We start from the raw sequence: 16,160 nt of genomic DNA on the forward strand, positions 1-16,160 counted from the left end.
CCCCAATACCCTCCCACTCCACCCTGTACCCCAATAACCTCCCACCCTATCCCGTACCCCAACACCCCCTCACCCCCACCCCGTACCCCAACACCCCCTCACTCCACCCCATACCCCAACACCCCCTCACCCCATACCCCAATACCCTCCCACCCCCGCCCGTACCCCAACACCCCCTCACCACCACCCCGTACCCCAATACCCTCCCACCCCATCTCGTACCCCAACACAACCTCACCCCGTACCCCAATACCCTCCCACCCCCGCCCGTACCCCAACACCCCCTCACCACCACCCCGTACCCCAATACCCTCCCACCCCATCCCGTACCCCAACACCCCCTCACCCCCACCCTGTACCCCAACACCCCCCGTACCCGAATACCCTCCCACCCATCCCGTACCCCAACACCCCCTCGCCACCACCCCGTACCCCAACACCCCCTCGCCACCACCCCGTATCCCAATACCCTTCCATCCCGTACCCCAACACCCCCACCCTGTACCCCAATACCCTCCCATCCATCCCGTACCCCAACACCCCCTCACCCCCACCCCGTACCCCAACACCCCCTCACCCACATCCCGTACCCCAATACCCTCCCACCCATCCCGTACCCCAACACCCCTCACCCCCACCCCGTACCCCAACACCCCCTCACCCCCACCCCGTGCCCCAACACCACCTCGCCCCGTACCCAAACGCCCCCACCCCGTACCCCAACACCCCTCACCCCCACCCCGTACCCCAATACCCTCCCACCTCATCCCGTACCCCAACATCCCCTCACCCCCACCCCATACCCCAACACCCCCACCCCGTACCCCAACATCCCACCATGTACCCCAAAACCTCTCACCTTCGCCCCGTACCCCAATACCCTCCCACCCCCACCCCGTACCCCAACACCCCCACCCCGTACCCCGACACCCCCTCACCTCTACCCCATTCCCCAATACCCTCCCACCCACCCCATACCCCAACACCCCCACTCCGTACCCCAATACCCTCCCGTCCCCACCCGTACCCCAACACCCCCTCACCCCCAACCCGTACCCCAATACCCTCCCATCCCGTACCCCAACACCCCCTCTTACTCACCCCGTACCCCAATACCCTCCCAACCCGCACCCCAACACCCTCTCACCCCCACCCTGTACCCCAACACCCCCTCACCCCCACCCCGCACCCCAACACCCATCACCCCGTACCCCAACACCCCCACCCCAATACCCCCACCCCGCACCCCAACACCCCCTCACCCACCCCATACCCCGTGACCCAACATCCCCTCACCCCCATCCCGTACCCCAACACCCCTTCACCCCACACCGCACACCAATACCCCCTCACCCCCACCCCGTGCCCCAACAACCACTCACCTCCACCCCGTGCCTCAACACCCCCTCACCCCCACCCCGTATCCCAACACCCCCTCACCGTGCCCCAACACCCCCTCACCGTACCCCAACACCCCCTCACCCCCACCCCGTATCCCAACACCCCCTCACCGTGCCCGAACACCCCCTCACCCCCACCCCGTATCCCAACACCCCCTCACCGTGCCCCAACACCCCCTCACCCCCACCCCGTATCCCAACACCCCCTCACCGTGCCCCAACACCCCCTCACCCCCACCCCGTGCCCCAACACCCCCTTACCCCAACACCCCACCCCGTACCCCAACACCCTCTCACCCCACCCCGTTCCCCAACACCCCCTCACCCCCACCCCAAACCCCTTCACCCCCACCCCGTGCCCCAACACCCCCTCACCGTGCCCCAACACCCCCTCACCGTGCCCCAACACCCCCTCACCCCCACCCCGTACCCCAACACCCCCTCACCGTGCCCCAACACTCCCTCACCCCCACCCCATGCCCCAACACCCCCTCACCCCCACCCCGTGCCCCAACACCCCCTCACCCCCACCCCGTACCCCAACACCCCCTCACCGTGCCCCAACACCCCCTCACCCCCACCCCGTACCCCAACACTCTCTCACCCCACCCCGTTCCCCAACACCCCCTCATCCCCACCCCGTGCCCCAACACCCCCTCACCGTGCCCCAACACCCCCTCACCCCCACCCCATACCCCAACACCCCCTCACCCCCACCCCGTGCCCCAACACCGCACACCAATACCCCCTCACCCCCACCCCGTACCCCAACACCCCCACCCCGTACCCCAACACCCCCTCACCCCACCCCGTACCCCAACACCCCCTCACCTCCACCCCGTACCCCAACACCTTCTCAACCCCGTACCCCAACCCGCTCTCACCCCTCCCCCCACACCCCAAAACCCTCTCACCCCCCGTATTCCAACCCCCCGTACTCCAACATCTTCTCAACCCCGTACCCCAACCTGCTCTCACCCCTCCCCCATACCACAACACCCCCGTACCCCACCCCGTTCCCCAACAACCCCTCACCCAACACCCCAACATCTTCTCAACCCCCGTACCCCAACCCGCTCTCACCCCTTCCCCCAATACCCCAAACCCCTCTCACCCCCGTACCCCAACACCCTTACCCCCGCGTACCCCAACACCCTCTCACTCTCCGTACCCCAACACCCTCTCACTCTCCGTACCCCAACACCCTCTCACTCTCCATACCCCAACACACTCATCCCCCCGTACCCCAACACCCTCCCCACCCCGGTACCCCAACACCCTGCCACCCCCCCGTACCCAAACACTCGCACCCCTCCCCCGTACCCAGTATTTACAGGGGGTCCCCTGCATTTTGTCAGTATTTACAGGGGGTCCCCAGGAGTGTGTCGGTATTTACAGGGGGTCCCCTACATTTTGTCAGTATTTACAGGGGGGTACCCTGCATTGTGTCAGTATTTACAGGGGGTCCCCAGGAGTGTGTCAGTATTTACAGGGGGTCCCCAGGGAGTGTGTCAGTATTTACAGGGGGTCCCCGGGAGTGTGTCAGTATTTACAGGGGGTCCCCGGGAGTGTGTCAGTATTTACAGGAGGTCCCCGGGAGTGTGTCAGTATTTACAGGGGGTCCCCGGGAGTGTGTCAGTATTTACAGGGGATCCCCGGGAGTGTGTCAGTATTTACAGGGGTCCCCAGGAGTGTGTCGGTATTTACAGGGGGTCCCCGGGAGTGTGTCAGTATTTACAGGGGGTCCCCGGGAGTGTGTCAGTATTTACAGGGGGTCCCCGGGAGAGTGTCAGTATTTACAGGGGGTCCCCGGGAGTGTGTCAGTATTTACAGGGGGTCCCCGGGAGTGTGTCAGTATTTACAGGGGGTCCCCGGGAGAGTGTCAGTATTTACAGGGGGTCCCCGGGAGTGTGTCAGTATTTACAGGAGGTCCCCGGGAGTGTGTCAGTATTTACAGGGGGTCCCCAGGTGTGTGTCAGTATTTACAGGGGGTCCCCGGGAGTGTGTCAGTATTTACAGGGGGTCCCCGGGAGTGTGTCAGTATTTACAGGGGGACCCCGGGAGTGTGTCAGTATTTACAGGGGGACCCCGGGAGAGTGTCAGTATTTACAGGGGATCCCCGGGAGTGTGTCAGTATTTACAGGGGATCCCCGGGAGTGTGTTAAACCCTTTGACCTGCTCTTGGCCCATCTGTGCCTGATCCTTTGCTTCTGACTCACCGGGTGACTGTGGGAAACGTTATCTAACTGTGTTTATGAGCGTTCAGCTCCTGCAATCGGACATCCAATTTCCATCGTTAGTTTATGTAATGCCAGAAATAGGACACTGTCTGCTGGCACTCCTAACCCTGGGCCCACTCAGCAGGTCCTCCAGCTCCCTCTGCTGTCAAATCGCAGCTACTGCAGCATTATACCGAGCCATACAACAGCGGGGAGCTGTGACACTCGCAGACAGGGTCAGAGAGCGAGGGCGAGGGCCCGCGGGGGTGAGTGGTTCACGAGGACAAGGGGCCGCGGGGGCGGAGAGCGGGAGCAGGGGGGTTGTGAGGGCGAGGAGCCAGGGGGGTTGGAGAATGGGGGCGAGGGGATCGTGAGGGCGAGGGGCCGGAGAGCGGGGGCATGGGGGTTCGTGAGGGCGAGGGACTGCGGGGACAGAGAACGGGGGTAGGGGGTCATGAGGGCAAGGGGTCGGGAGAGCGGGAGCAGGGGGGTTGTGAGGGCGAGGGGCCGCGGGGGTTGTGGGGGCGAGAAGCCGCTGGGACGGAGAACGGGGGCGAGGGGGTCGTGAGGGAGAGAGGCTGCGGGGGGGCAGGGGAGCTCATGAGGGCGAAGGGTCCGAGGGCAGGGACACCCGAGAGTGGGGGTCCGGGGAATCACCTGGTTGAGGAGCGGTGTGATGGCATCATCGCTGCGGTCCAGAATGAGAAGCAAGGGTGGCACCTCGGTCCTGCGGAAGTCGAACAGTTCGTACTCCTTGGTGATGATTTGCTGCCGTGGGAACAGAGCGAACAAATCGTTCAAAGTAAAGAGGACATGAATCTGCCGAATAAATATTCCACACCTACCCCTGGACACACGACACCCTGCACTGTGCTGCCTTTTGTTTCATATTCTTTCCTGCTCAACGAGGTAAGGGATACAAGTGGAAAATACAACACGCATTACAGCCATCCAGAAAACACTCCCAGGGCAGGTACAGCTCGGGGTTAGATACAGAGTAAAGCTCCCTCTACACTGTCCCATTAAACACTCCCAGGGCAGGTACAGGGGGTTAGATACAGAGTAAAGCTCCCTCTACACTGTCCCATCAAACACTCCCAGGGCAGGTACAGCACGGGGTTAGGTACAGAGTAAAGCTCCCTCTACACTGTCCCATCAAACACTCCCAGGGCAGGTACAGGGGGTTAGATACAGAGTAAAGCTCCCTCTACACTGTCCCATTAAACACTCCCAGGGCAGGTACAGGGGGTTAGATACAGAGTAAAGCTCCCTCTACACTGTCCCATCAAACACTCCCAGGGCAGGTGCAGCACGGGGTTACATACAGAGTAAAGCTCCCTCTACACTGTCCCATCAAACACTCCCAGGGCAGGTACAGGGGGTTAGATACAGAGTAAAGCTCCCTCTACACTGTCCCATCAAACACTCCCAGGGCAGGTACAGGGGGTTAGATACAGAGTAAAGCTCCCTCTACACTGTCCCATCAAACACTCCCAGGGCAGGTACAGCACGGGGTTAGATACAGAGTAAAGCTCCCTCTACACTGTCCCATCAAACACTCCCAGGGCAGGTACGGCGCAGGGTTAGATACAGAGTAAAGCTCCCTCTACACTGTCCCATCAAACACTCCCAGGGCAGGTACAGCACGGGGTTAGATACAGAGTAAAGCTCCCTCTAAACTGTCCCATCAAACACTCCCAGGGCAGGTACGGCGCAGGGTTAGATACAGAGTAAAGCTCCCTCTACACTGTCCCATCAAACACACCCAGGGCAGGTACAGGGGGTTAGATACAGAGTAAAGCTCCCTCTACACTGTCCCATCAAACACTCCCAGGGCAGGTACAGCACGGGGTTAGATACAGAGTAAAGCTCCCTCTACACTGTCCCATCAAACACTCCCAGGGCAGGTACAGCACGGGGTTAGATACAGAGTGAAGCTCCCTCTACACTGTCCCATCAAACACTCCCAGGGCAGGTACAGGGGGTTAGATACAGAGTAAAGCTCCCTCTACACTGTCCTATCAAACACTCCCAGGGCAGGTACAGCGCAGGGTTAGATACAGAGTAAAGCTCCCTCTACACTGTCCCATCAAACACTCCCAGGGCAGGTACAGCACGGGGTTAGATACAGAGTAAAGCTCCCTCTACACTGTCCCATCAAACACTCCCAGGGCAGGTACAGCACGGGGTTAGATACAGAGTAAAGCTCCCTCTACACTGTCCCATCAAACACTCCCAGGGCAGGTACAGCACGGGGTTAGATACAGAGTGAAGCTCCCTCTACACTGTCCCATCAAACACTCCCAGGGCAGGTACAGCACGGGGTTAGATACAGAGTGAAGCTCCCTCTACACTGTCCCATCAAACACTCCCAGGGCAGGTACAGGGGGTTAGATACAGAGTAAAGCTCCCTCTACACTGTCCTATCAAACACTCCCAGGGCAGGTACGGCGCAGGGTTAGATACAGAGTAAAGCTCCCTCTACACTGTCCCATCAAACACTCCCAGGGCAGGTACAGCACGGGGTTAGATACAGAGTAAAGCTCCCTCTAAACTGTCCCATCAAACACTCCCAGGGCAGGTACGGCGCAGGGTTAGATACAGAGTAAAGCTCCCTCTACACTGTCCCATCAAACACACCCAGGGCAGGTACAGGGGGTTAGATACAGAGTAAAGCTCCCTCTACACTGTCCCATCAAACACTCCCAGGGCAGGTACAGCACGGGGTTAGATACAGAGTAAAGCTCCCTCTACACTGTCCCATCAAACACTCCCAGGGCAGGTACAGCACGGGGTTAGATACAGAGTGAAGCTCCCTCTACACTGTCCCATCAAACACTCCCAGGGCAGGTACAGGGGGTTAGATACAGAGTAAAGCTCCCTCTACACTGTCCCATCAAACACTCCCAGGGCAGGTACAGCATGGGGTTAGATACAGAGTAAAGCTCCCTCTACACTGTCCCATCAAACACTCCCAGGGCAGGTACAGCACGGGGTTAGATACAGAGTAAAGCTCCCTCTACACTGTCCCATCAAACACTCCCAGGGCAGGTACAGCACGGGGTTAGATACAGAGTAAAGCTCCCTCTACACTGTCCCATCAAACACTCCCAGGGCAGGTACAGCACGGGGTTAGATACAGAGTGAAGCTCCCTCTACACTGTCCCATCAAACACTCCCAGGGCAGGTACAGCACGGGGTTAGATACAGAGTGAAGCTCCCTCTACACTGTCCCATCAAACACTCCCAGGGCAGGTACAGGGGGTTAGATACAGAGTAAAGCTCCCTCTACACTGTCCTATCAAACACTCCCAGGGCAGGTACGGCGCAGGGTTAGATACAGAGTAAAGCTCCCTCTACACTGTCCCATCAAACACTCCCAGGGCAGGTACAGCACGGGGTTAGATACAGAGTGAAGCTCCCTCTACACTGTCCCATCAAACACTCTCAGGGCAGGTACAGCACGGGGTTAGATACAGAGTGAAGCTCCCTCTACACTGTCCCATCAAACACTCCCAGGGCAGGTACAGGGGGTTAGATACAGAGTAAAGCTCCCTCTGCACTGTCCTATCAAACACTCCCAGGGCAGGTACGGCGCAGGGTTAGATACAGAGTAAAGCTCCCTCTACACTGTCCCATCAAACACTCCCAGGGCAGGTACAGGGGGTTAGATACAGAGTAAAGCTCCCTCTACACTGTCCCATCAAACACTCCCAGGGCAGGTACGGCGCAGGGTAAGATACAGAGTAAAGCTCCCTCTACACTGTCCCATCAAACACTCCCAGGGCAGGTACAGCACGGGGTTAGATACAGAGTAAAGCTCCCTCTACACTGTCCCATCAAACACTCCCAGGGCAGGTACAGCACGGGGTTAGGTACAGAGTGAAGCTCCCTCTACACTGTCCCATCAAACACTCCCAGGGCAGGTACAAGGGGTTAGATACAGAGTAAAGCTCCCTCTACACTGTCCCATCAAACACTCCCAGGGCAGGTACAGCACGGGGTTAGATACAGAGTAAAGCTCCCTCTACACTGTCCCATCAAACACTCCCAGTGCAGGTACGGCGCAGGGTTAGATACAGAGTAAAGCTCCCTCTACACTGTCCCATCACACACTCCCAGGGCAGGTACAGCACGGGGTTAGATACAGAGTAAAGCTCCCTCTACACTGTCCCATCAAACACTCCCAGGGCAGGTACAGCACGGGGTTAGGTACAGAGTGAAGCTCCCTCTACACTGTCCCATCAAACACTCCCAGGGCAGGTACAGGGGGTTAGATACAGAGTAAAGCTCCCTCTACACTGTCCCATCAAACACTCCCAGGGCAGCTACAGCACGGGGTTAGATACAGAGTAAAGCTCCCTCTACACTGTCCCATCAAACACTCCCAGGGCAGGTACGGCGCAGGGTTAGATACAGAGTAAAGCTCCCTCTAAACTGTCCCATCAAACACTCCCAGGGCAGGTACAGCACGGGGTTAGGTACAGAGTGAAGCTCCCTCTACACTGTCCCATCAAACACTCCCAGGGCAGGTACAAGGGGTTAGATACAGAGTAAAGCTCCCTCTACACTGTCCCATCAAACACTCCCAGGGCAGGTACAGCACGGGGTTAGATACAGAGTAAAGCTCCCTCTACACTGTCCCATCAAACACTCCCAGTGCAGGTACGGCGCAGGGTTAGATACAGAGTAAAGCTCCCTCTACACTGTCCCATCACACACTCCCAGGGCAGGTACAGCACGGGGTTAGATACAGAGTAAAGCTCCCTCTACACTGTCCCATCAAACACTCCCAGGGCAGGTACAGCACGGGGTTAGGTACAGAGTGAAGCTCCCTCTACACTGTCCCATCAAACACTCCCAGGGCAGGTACAGGGGGTTAGATACAGAGTAAAGCTCCCTCTACACTGTCCCATCAAACACTCCCAGGGCAGCTACAGCACGGGGTTAGATACAGAGTAAAGCTCCCTCTACACTGTCCCATCAAACACTCCCAGGGCAGGTACGGCGCAGGGTTAGATACAGAGTAAAGCTCCCTCTAAACTGTCCCATCAAACACTCCCAGGGCAGGTACAGCGCAGGGTTAGATACAGAGTAAAGCTCCCTCTACACTGTCCCATCAAACACTCCCAGGGCAGGTTACAGGGGGTTAGATACAGAGTAAAGCTCCCTCTACACTGTCCCATCAAACACTCCCAGGGCAGGTACGGCGCAGGGTTAGATACTGAGTAAAGCTCCCTCTACACTGTCCCATCAAACACTCCCAGGGCAGGTACAGCACGGGGTTAGATACAGAGTAAAGCTCCCTCTACACTGTCCCATCAAACACTCCCAGGGCAGGTACAGGGGGTTAGATACAGAGTAAAGCTCCCTCTACACTGTCCCATCAAACACTCCCAGGGCAGGTACAGGGGGTTAGATACAGAGTAAAGCTCCCTCTACACTGTCCCATCAAACACTCCCAGGGCAGGTACGGCGCAGGGTTAGATACAGAGTAAAGCTCCCTCTACACTGTCCCATCAAACACTCCCAGGGCAGGTACGGCGCAGGGTTAGATACAGAGTAAAGCTCCCTCTACACTGTCCCATCAAACACTCCCAGGGCAGGTACAGCACGGGGTTAGATACAGAGTAAAGCTCCCTCTACACTGTCCCATCACACACTCCCAGGGCAGGTACAGCACGGGGTTAGATACAGAGTAAAGCTCCTAAGGGGCAAAAAACGTTAGTGGGAGTTGTGTACAGACCTCCAAACAGTAGTAGTGATGTTGGGGAGTGCATCAAACAGGAAATTAGGGGTGCATGCAATAAAGGTGCAGCAGTTATAATGGGTGACTTTAATATGCACATAGATTGGGCTAACCAAACTGGAAGCAATACGATGGAGGAGGATTTCCTGGAGTGCATAAGGGATGGTTTTCTAGACCAATATGTCGAGGAACCAACTAGGGGGGAGGCCATCTTAGACTGGGTGTTGTGTAATGAGAGAGGATTAATTAGCAATCTCATTGTGCGAGGCCCCTTGGGGAAGAGTGACCATAATATGGTGGAATTCTGCATTAGGATGGAGAATGAAACAGTTAATTCAGAGACCATGGTCCAGAACTTAAAGAAGGGTGACTTTGAAGGTATGAGGCGTGAATTGGCTAGGATAGATTGGCGAATGATACTGAATGGGTTGACTGTGGATGGGCAATGGCAGACATTTAGAGACCGCATGGATGAATTACAACAATTGTACATTCCTGTCTGGCGTAAAAATAAAAAAGGGAAGGTGGCTCAACCGTGGCTATCTAGGGAAATCAGGGATAGTATTAAAGCCAAGGAAGTGGCATACAAATTGGCCAGAAATAGCAGCGAACCTGGGGACTGGGAGAAATTGAGAACTCAGCAGAGGAGGACAAAGGGTTTGATTAGGGCAGGGAAAATGGAGTACGAGAAGAAGCTTGCAGGGAACATTAAGACGGATTGCAAAAGTTTCTATAGATATATAAAGAGAAAAAGGTTAGTAAAGACAAACGTAGGTCCCCTGCAGTCAGAATCAGGGGAAGTCATAACGGGGAACAAAGAAATGGCAGACCAATTGAACAAGTACTTTGGTTCAGTATTCACTAAGGAGGACACAAACAACCTTCCGGATATAAAAGGGGTCAGAGGGTCTAGTAAGGAGGAGGAACTGAGGGAAATCTTTATTAGTCGGAAAATTGTGTTGGGGAAATTGATGGGATTGAAGGCCGATAAATCCCCAGGGCCTGATGGACTGCATCCCAGAGTATTTAAGGAGGTGGCCTTGGAAATAGCGGATGCATTGACAGTCATTTTCCAACATTCCATTGACTCTGGATCAGTTCCTATCGAGTGGAGGGTAGCCAATGTAACCCCACTTTTTTAAAAAAGTAGGGAAGAGAGAAAACAGGGAATTATAGACCGGTCAGCCTGACCTCAGTAGTGGGTAAAGTGATGGAATCAATTATTAAGGATGTCATAGCAGCGCATTTGGAAAATGGTGACATGATAGGTCCAAGTCAGCATGGATTTGTGAAGGGGAAATCATGTTTGACAAATCTTCTGGAATTTTTTGAGGATGTTTCCAGTAAAGTGGACAAAGGAGAACCAGTTGATGTGGTATATTTGGACTTTCAGAAGGCTTTCGACAAGGTCCCACACAAGAGATTAATGTGCAAAGTTAAAGCACATGGGAATGGGAGTAGTGTGCTGACGTGGATTGAGAAATGGTTGTCAGACAGGAAGCAAAGAGTAGGAGTAAATGGGTACTTTTCAGAATGGCAGGCAGTGACTAGTGGGGTACCGCAAGGTTCTGTGCTGGGGCCCCAGCTGTTTACACTGTACATTAATGATTTAGACGAGGGGATCAAATGTAGTATCTCCAAATTTGCGGATGACACTAAGTTGGGTGGCAGTGTGAGCTGCGAGGAGGATGCTATGAGGCTGCAGAGTGACTTGGATAGGTTAGGTGAGTGGGCAAATGCATGGCAGATGAAGTATAATGTGGATAAATGTGAGGTTATCCACTTTGGTGGTAAAAAGAGAGACAGACTATTATCTGAATGGTGACAGATTAGGAAAAGGGAAGGTGCAACGAGACCTGGGTGTCATGGTATATCAGTCATTGAAGGTTGGCATGCAGGTACAGCAGGCGGTTAAGAAAGCAAATGGCATGTTGGCCTTCATAGCGAGGGGATTTGAGTACAGGGGCAGGGAGGTGTTGCTACAGTTGTACAGGGCCTTGGTGAGGCCACACCTGGAGTATTGTGTACAGTTTTGGTCTAACTTGAGGAAGGACATTCTTGCTATTGAGGGAGTGCAGCAAAGGTTCACCAGACTGATTCCCGGGATGGTGGGACTGACCTATCAAGAAAGACTGGATCAACTGGGCTTGTATTCACTGGAGTTCAGAAGAATGAGAGGGGACCTCATAGAAACGTTTAAAATCCTGACGGGTTTAGACAAGTTAGATGCAGGAAGAATGTTCCCAATGTTGGGGAAGTCCAGAACCTGGGGTCACAGTCTAAGGATAAGGGGTAAGCCATTTAGGACCGAGATGAGGAGAGACTTCTTCACCCAGAGAGTGGTGAACCTGTGGAATTCTCTGCCACAGAAAGTGGTTGGGGCCAATTCACTAAATATATTCAAAAGGGAGTTAGATGTAGTCCTTACTACTAGGGGGATCAAGGGGTATGGCGAGAAAGCAGGAATGGGGTACTGAAGTTTCATGTTCAGCCATGAACTCATTGAATGGCGGTGCAGGCTAGAAGGGCTGAATAGCCTGCTCCTGCACCTATTTTCTATGTTTCTATGTTTTACACTGTCCCATCAAACACTCGATGTGTTCATGATGTAGCCTCAGAAACTGACCCCTGAATCTACCAGTTATGGAAATTCAATTTCACAGGTGAGCCATGCTGTGGCGGTAGTTCAGAGTGTTCAGTTCGTGGATCCCGGGTGGGGTCTGAGAGGGACCACCGTTTACCACCGGCCAGTGACACAGTGGGCCCAACGATGCGATTCTGACCAGAAAGGAAGCTTCTTTTCATTATAAGCAGAGTCCAGTTCGGGCACGAGTGAATGAGGTGGAACAGTGGACCTTGTTGAGACAGGTGCACCCCTACAATATTCACCCACTGTTTCCACCATCGCCTGTAATGCTCCTCCAACAAGTGACCATTCTCACACACACAACACAAAAACTTGCTGCATCACCTTCACACTCTGCGCGAGCCTCTTCGCCATGTCCGAGGAGAGCTGGTAGCGGATCATGGGGCATTTCTTCAGCGACAGGAGCACCGCAGTCAGACCCTCGGTGGTCCTCGCCAGCAGTGCAGGGTTCCAGTTCCTACCCTGTTGGTAAGGGCACACGGCATTAACCCCTTCATACCCACAATCACATCACCTCAAACTGGTGTCCATGTGAAAAGGGACTTAACTATTTCTACCGATCACCGGTATCTCACACTCACAGGGCAGGTACAGCACGGGGTTAGATACAGAGTAAAGCTCCCTCTACACTGTCCCATCACACACTCCCAGGGCAGGTACAGGGGGTTAGATACAGAGTAAAGCTCCCTCTACACTGTCCCATCAAACACTCCCAGGGCAGGTACAGCATGGGGTTAGATACAGAGTAAAGCTCCCTCTACACTGTCCCATCACACACTCCCAGGGCAGGTACAGGGGGTTAGATACAGAGTAAAGCTCCCTCTACACTGTCCCATCAAACACTCCCAGGGCAGGTACAGCATGGGGTTAGATACAGAGTAAAGCTCCCTCTACACTGTCCCATCACACACTCCCAGGGCAGGTACAGGGGGTTAGATACAGAGTAAAGCTCCCTCTACACTGTCCCATCAAACACTCCCAGGGCAGGTACAGCATGGGGTTAGATACAGAGTAAAGCTCCCTCTACACTGTCCCATCACACACTCCCAGGGCAGGTACAGGGGGTTAGATACAGAGTAAAGCTCCCTCTACACTGTCCCATCAAACACTCCCAGGGCAGGTACAGCATGGGGTTAGATACAGAGTAAAGCTCCCTCTACACTGTCCCATCACACACTCCCAGGGCAGGTACAGGGGGTTAGATACAGAGTAAAGCTCCCTCTACACTATCCCATCAAACACTCCCAGGGCAGGTACAGCACGGGGTTAGATACAGAGTAAAGCTCCCTCAACACTATCCCATCAAACACTCCCAGGGCAGGTACAGCACAGGGTTCGATACAGAGTAAAGCTCTCTCTATACTGTCCCATCAAACACTCCCAGGGCAGGTACAGCACGGGGTTAGATACAGAGTAAAGCTCCCTCTACACTGTCCCATCAAACACTCCCAGGGCAGGTGCAGCACGGGGTTAGATACAGAGTAAAGCTCCCTCTACACTGTCCCATCAAACACTCCCAGGGCAGGTACAGCATGGGGTTAGATACAGAGTAAAGCTCTCTCTACACTGTCCCATCAAACACTCCCAGGGCAGGTACACGGGGTTAGATACAGAGTAAAGCTCCCTCTGCGCTGTCAGGTCAATCTTCCCCTGCACTCCCCCTCTCAGATGATTAAAAATCCTGCTGAGCCACTGATCGATGGGTCCCGAGGCTAACACTCGCGTAGAGAGCTTGTACTGAATTTACCAGCAGCACAATCTTCACTGGGAAGAGCTGGAGTCACATCTCCTTCAGCAACAACATTGCACACACCCCAACACCAGGCAGGGAGATGGAATCACACACACACCCCCACAGATACACCAGGCAGGGAGGGGGAATCACACACACCCCCACAGATACACCAGGCAGGGAGGGGGAATCACACACACACCCCCAGATACACCAGGCAGGGAGGGGGAATCACACACACACCCCCACAGATACACCAGGCAGGGAGGGGGAATCACACACACACCCCCACAGATACACCAGGCAGGGAGGGGGAATCACACCCCCCCCCACAGATACACCAGGCAGGGAGGGGGAATCACACACCCCCCCACAGATACACCAGGCAGGGAGGGGGAATCTCACACACACCCCCACAGATACACCAGGCAGGGAGGGGGAATCTCACACACACCCCCACAGGTACACCAGGCAGGGAGGGGGAATCTCACACACACCCCCACAGGTACACCAGGCAGGGAGGGGGAATCACACACACCCCCCCACAGATACACCAGGCAGGGAGGGGGAATCACACACACACACCCCCAGATACACCAGGCAGGGAGGGGGAATCACACACACACACCCCCAGATACACCAGGCAGGGAGGGGGAATCACACACACACACCCCCAGATACACCAGGCAGGGAGGGGGAATCACACACACACACCCCCAGATACACCAGGCAGGGAGGGGGAATCACACACCCCGCCACAGATACACCAGGCAGGGAGGGGGAATCACACACACACCCCCACAGATACACCAGGCAGGGAGGGGGAATCACACACACCCCCACAGAGACACCAGGCAGGGAGGGGGAATCACACACCCCGCCACAGATACACCAGGCAGGGAGGGGGAATCACACACACACACCCCCACAGATACACCAGGCAGGGAGGGGGAATCACACACACACCCCCACAGATACACCAGGCAGGGAGGGAGAATCACACACACACCCCCACAGATACACCAGGCAGGGAGGGGAAATCACACACACACCCCCACAGATACACCAAGCAGGGAGGGAGAATCACACACACACACCCCCAGGTACACCAGGCAGGGAGGGGGAATCACACACCCCGCCACAGATACACCAGGCAGGGAGGGGGAATCACACACACACACCCACAGATACACCAGGCAGGGAGGGGAAATCACACACACCCCCCCACAGATACACCAGGCAGGGAGGGGGAATCACACACACACCCCCAAAGATACACCAGGCAGGGAGGGGGAATCACACACACCCCCCCACAGATACACCAGGCAGGGAGGGGGAATCACTCACACACACCCCCACAGATACACCAGGCAGGGAGGGGGAATCACACACCCCCCCCACAGATACACCAGGCAGGGAGGGGAAATCACACACACACACCCCCACAGATACACCAGGCAGGGAGGGGAAATCACACACACACCCCCACAGATACACCAGGCAGGGAGGGGGAATCTCACACACACCCCCACAGATACACCAGGCAGGGAGGGGGAATCACACACACCCCCACAGATACACCAGGCAGGGAGGGGGAATCACACACACCCCCACAGATACACCAGGCAGGGAGGGGGAATCACACACACACCCTCACAGATACACCAGGCAGGGAGGGGGAATCACACACACCGACACCCGCTGTCTGCTTACCTGAGCGCAGCCTGTGAGATTGAGGGAAAACACGTGAGGACTCACAGCGATAAAATCTCCATAAAACTCCTAAAACAGCAAGATCGAGAGAGGTGAAGGAGAGGCGAACGAGAATCCGTCAGAGCATGTTCACCGTGTTAAAGGGGACACTGACCCAGTTAGAGGGTTAAAGGGGACACGGGCCCAGTTATGGAGGGTTAAAGGGGACACGGGCCCAGTTACGGAGGCTTAAAGGGGACACGGACCCAGTTGCAGAGGGTTAAAGGGGACACGGACCCAGTTGCAGAGGGTTGAAGGGGACACGGACCCAGTTGCAGAGGGTTAAACATAGAAAATAGGTGCAGGAGTAGGCCATTCGGCCCTTCGAGCCTGCACCACCATTCAATATGATCATGGCTGATCATTCCCTCAGTACTCCTTTCCTGCTTTCTCTCCATACCCCTTGAGCCGTAAGGGCCTTATCTAACTCCCCCTTCAATATATCCAATGAACTGGCATCAAAAACTCTCTGCGGTAGGGAATTCCACAGGTTCACAATTCTCTGAGTGAAGAAGTTTCTCCTTATCTCGGTCCTAAATGGCTTACCCCTTATCCTAAGACTGTGTCCCCTGGTTCTGGACTTCCCCAACATCGGGAACATTCTTCCCGCATCTAACCTGTCCAGTCCCGTCAGAATTTTATATATTTCTATGAGATCCCC

General features: G+C 55.3%; 1 protein-coding gene across 1 annotated transcript in view; it reads right to left on the minus strand.

Annotated features, from left to right (window-relative positions):
• Positions 1 to 16,160, minus strand: part of vps45 (vacuolar protein sorting 45 homolog) — a 46,577-nt gene that overhangs the window by 7,656 nt on the left and 22,761 nt on the right. Inside the window, exons 5-7 of the mRNA XM_070868447.1 lie at positions 15,461 to 15,529; positions 12,340 to 12,477; positions 4,251 to 4,387 (exon numbers count right to left, since the gene is read on the minus strand). Coding sequence (XP_070724548.1) covers positions 4,251 to 4,387; positions 12,340 to 12,477; positions 15,461 to 15,529 — 344 coding nt within the window. The remainder of the gene's footprint in view (positions 1 to 4,250; positions 4,388 to 12,339; positions 12,478 to 15,460; positions 15,530 to 16,160) is intronic.

The sequence above is a fragment of the Pristiophorus japonicus genome, chromosome 30, assembly GCF_044704955.1.
Source record: "Pristiophorus japonicus isolate sPriJap1 chromosome 30, sPriJap1.hap1, whole genome shotgun sequence".
NCBI classification, from domain to species: domain Eukaryota; kingdom Metazoa; phylum Chordata; class Chondrichthyes; family Pristiophoridae; genus Pristiophorus; species Pristiophorus japonicus.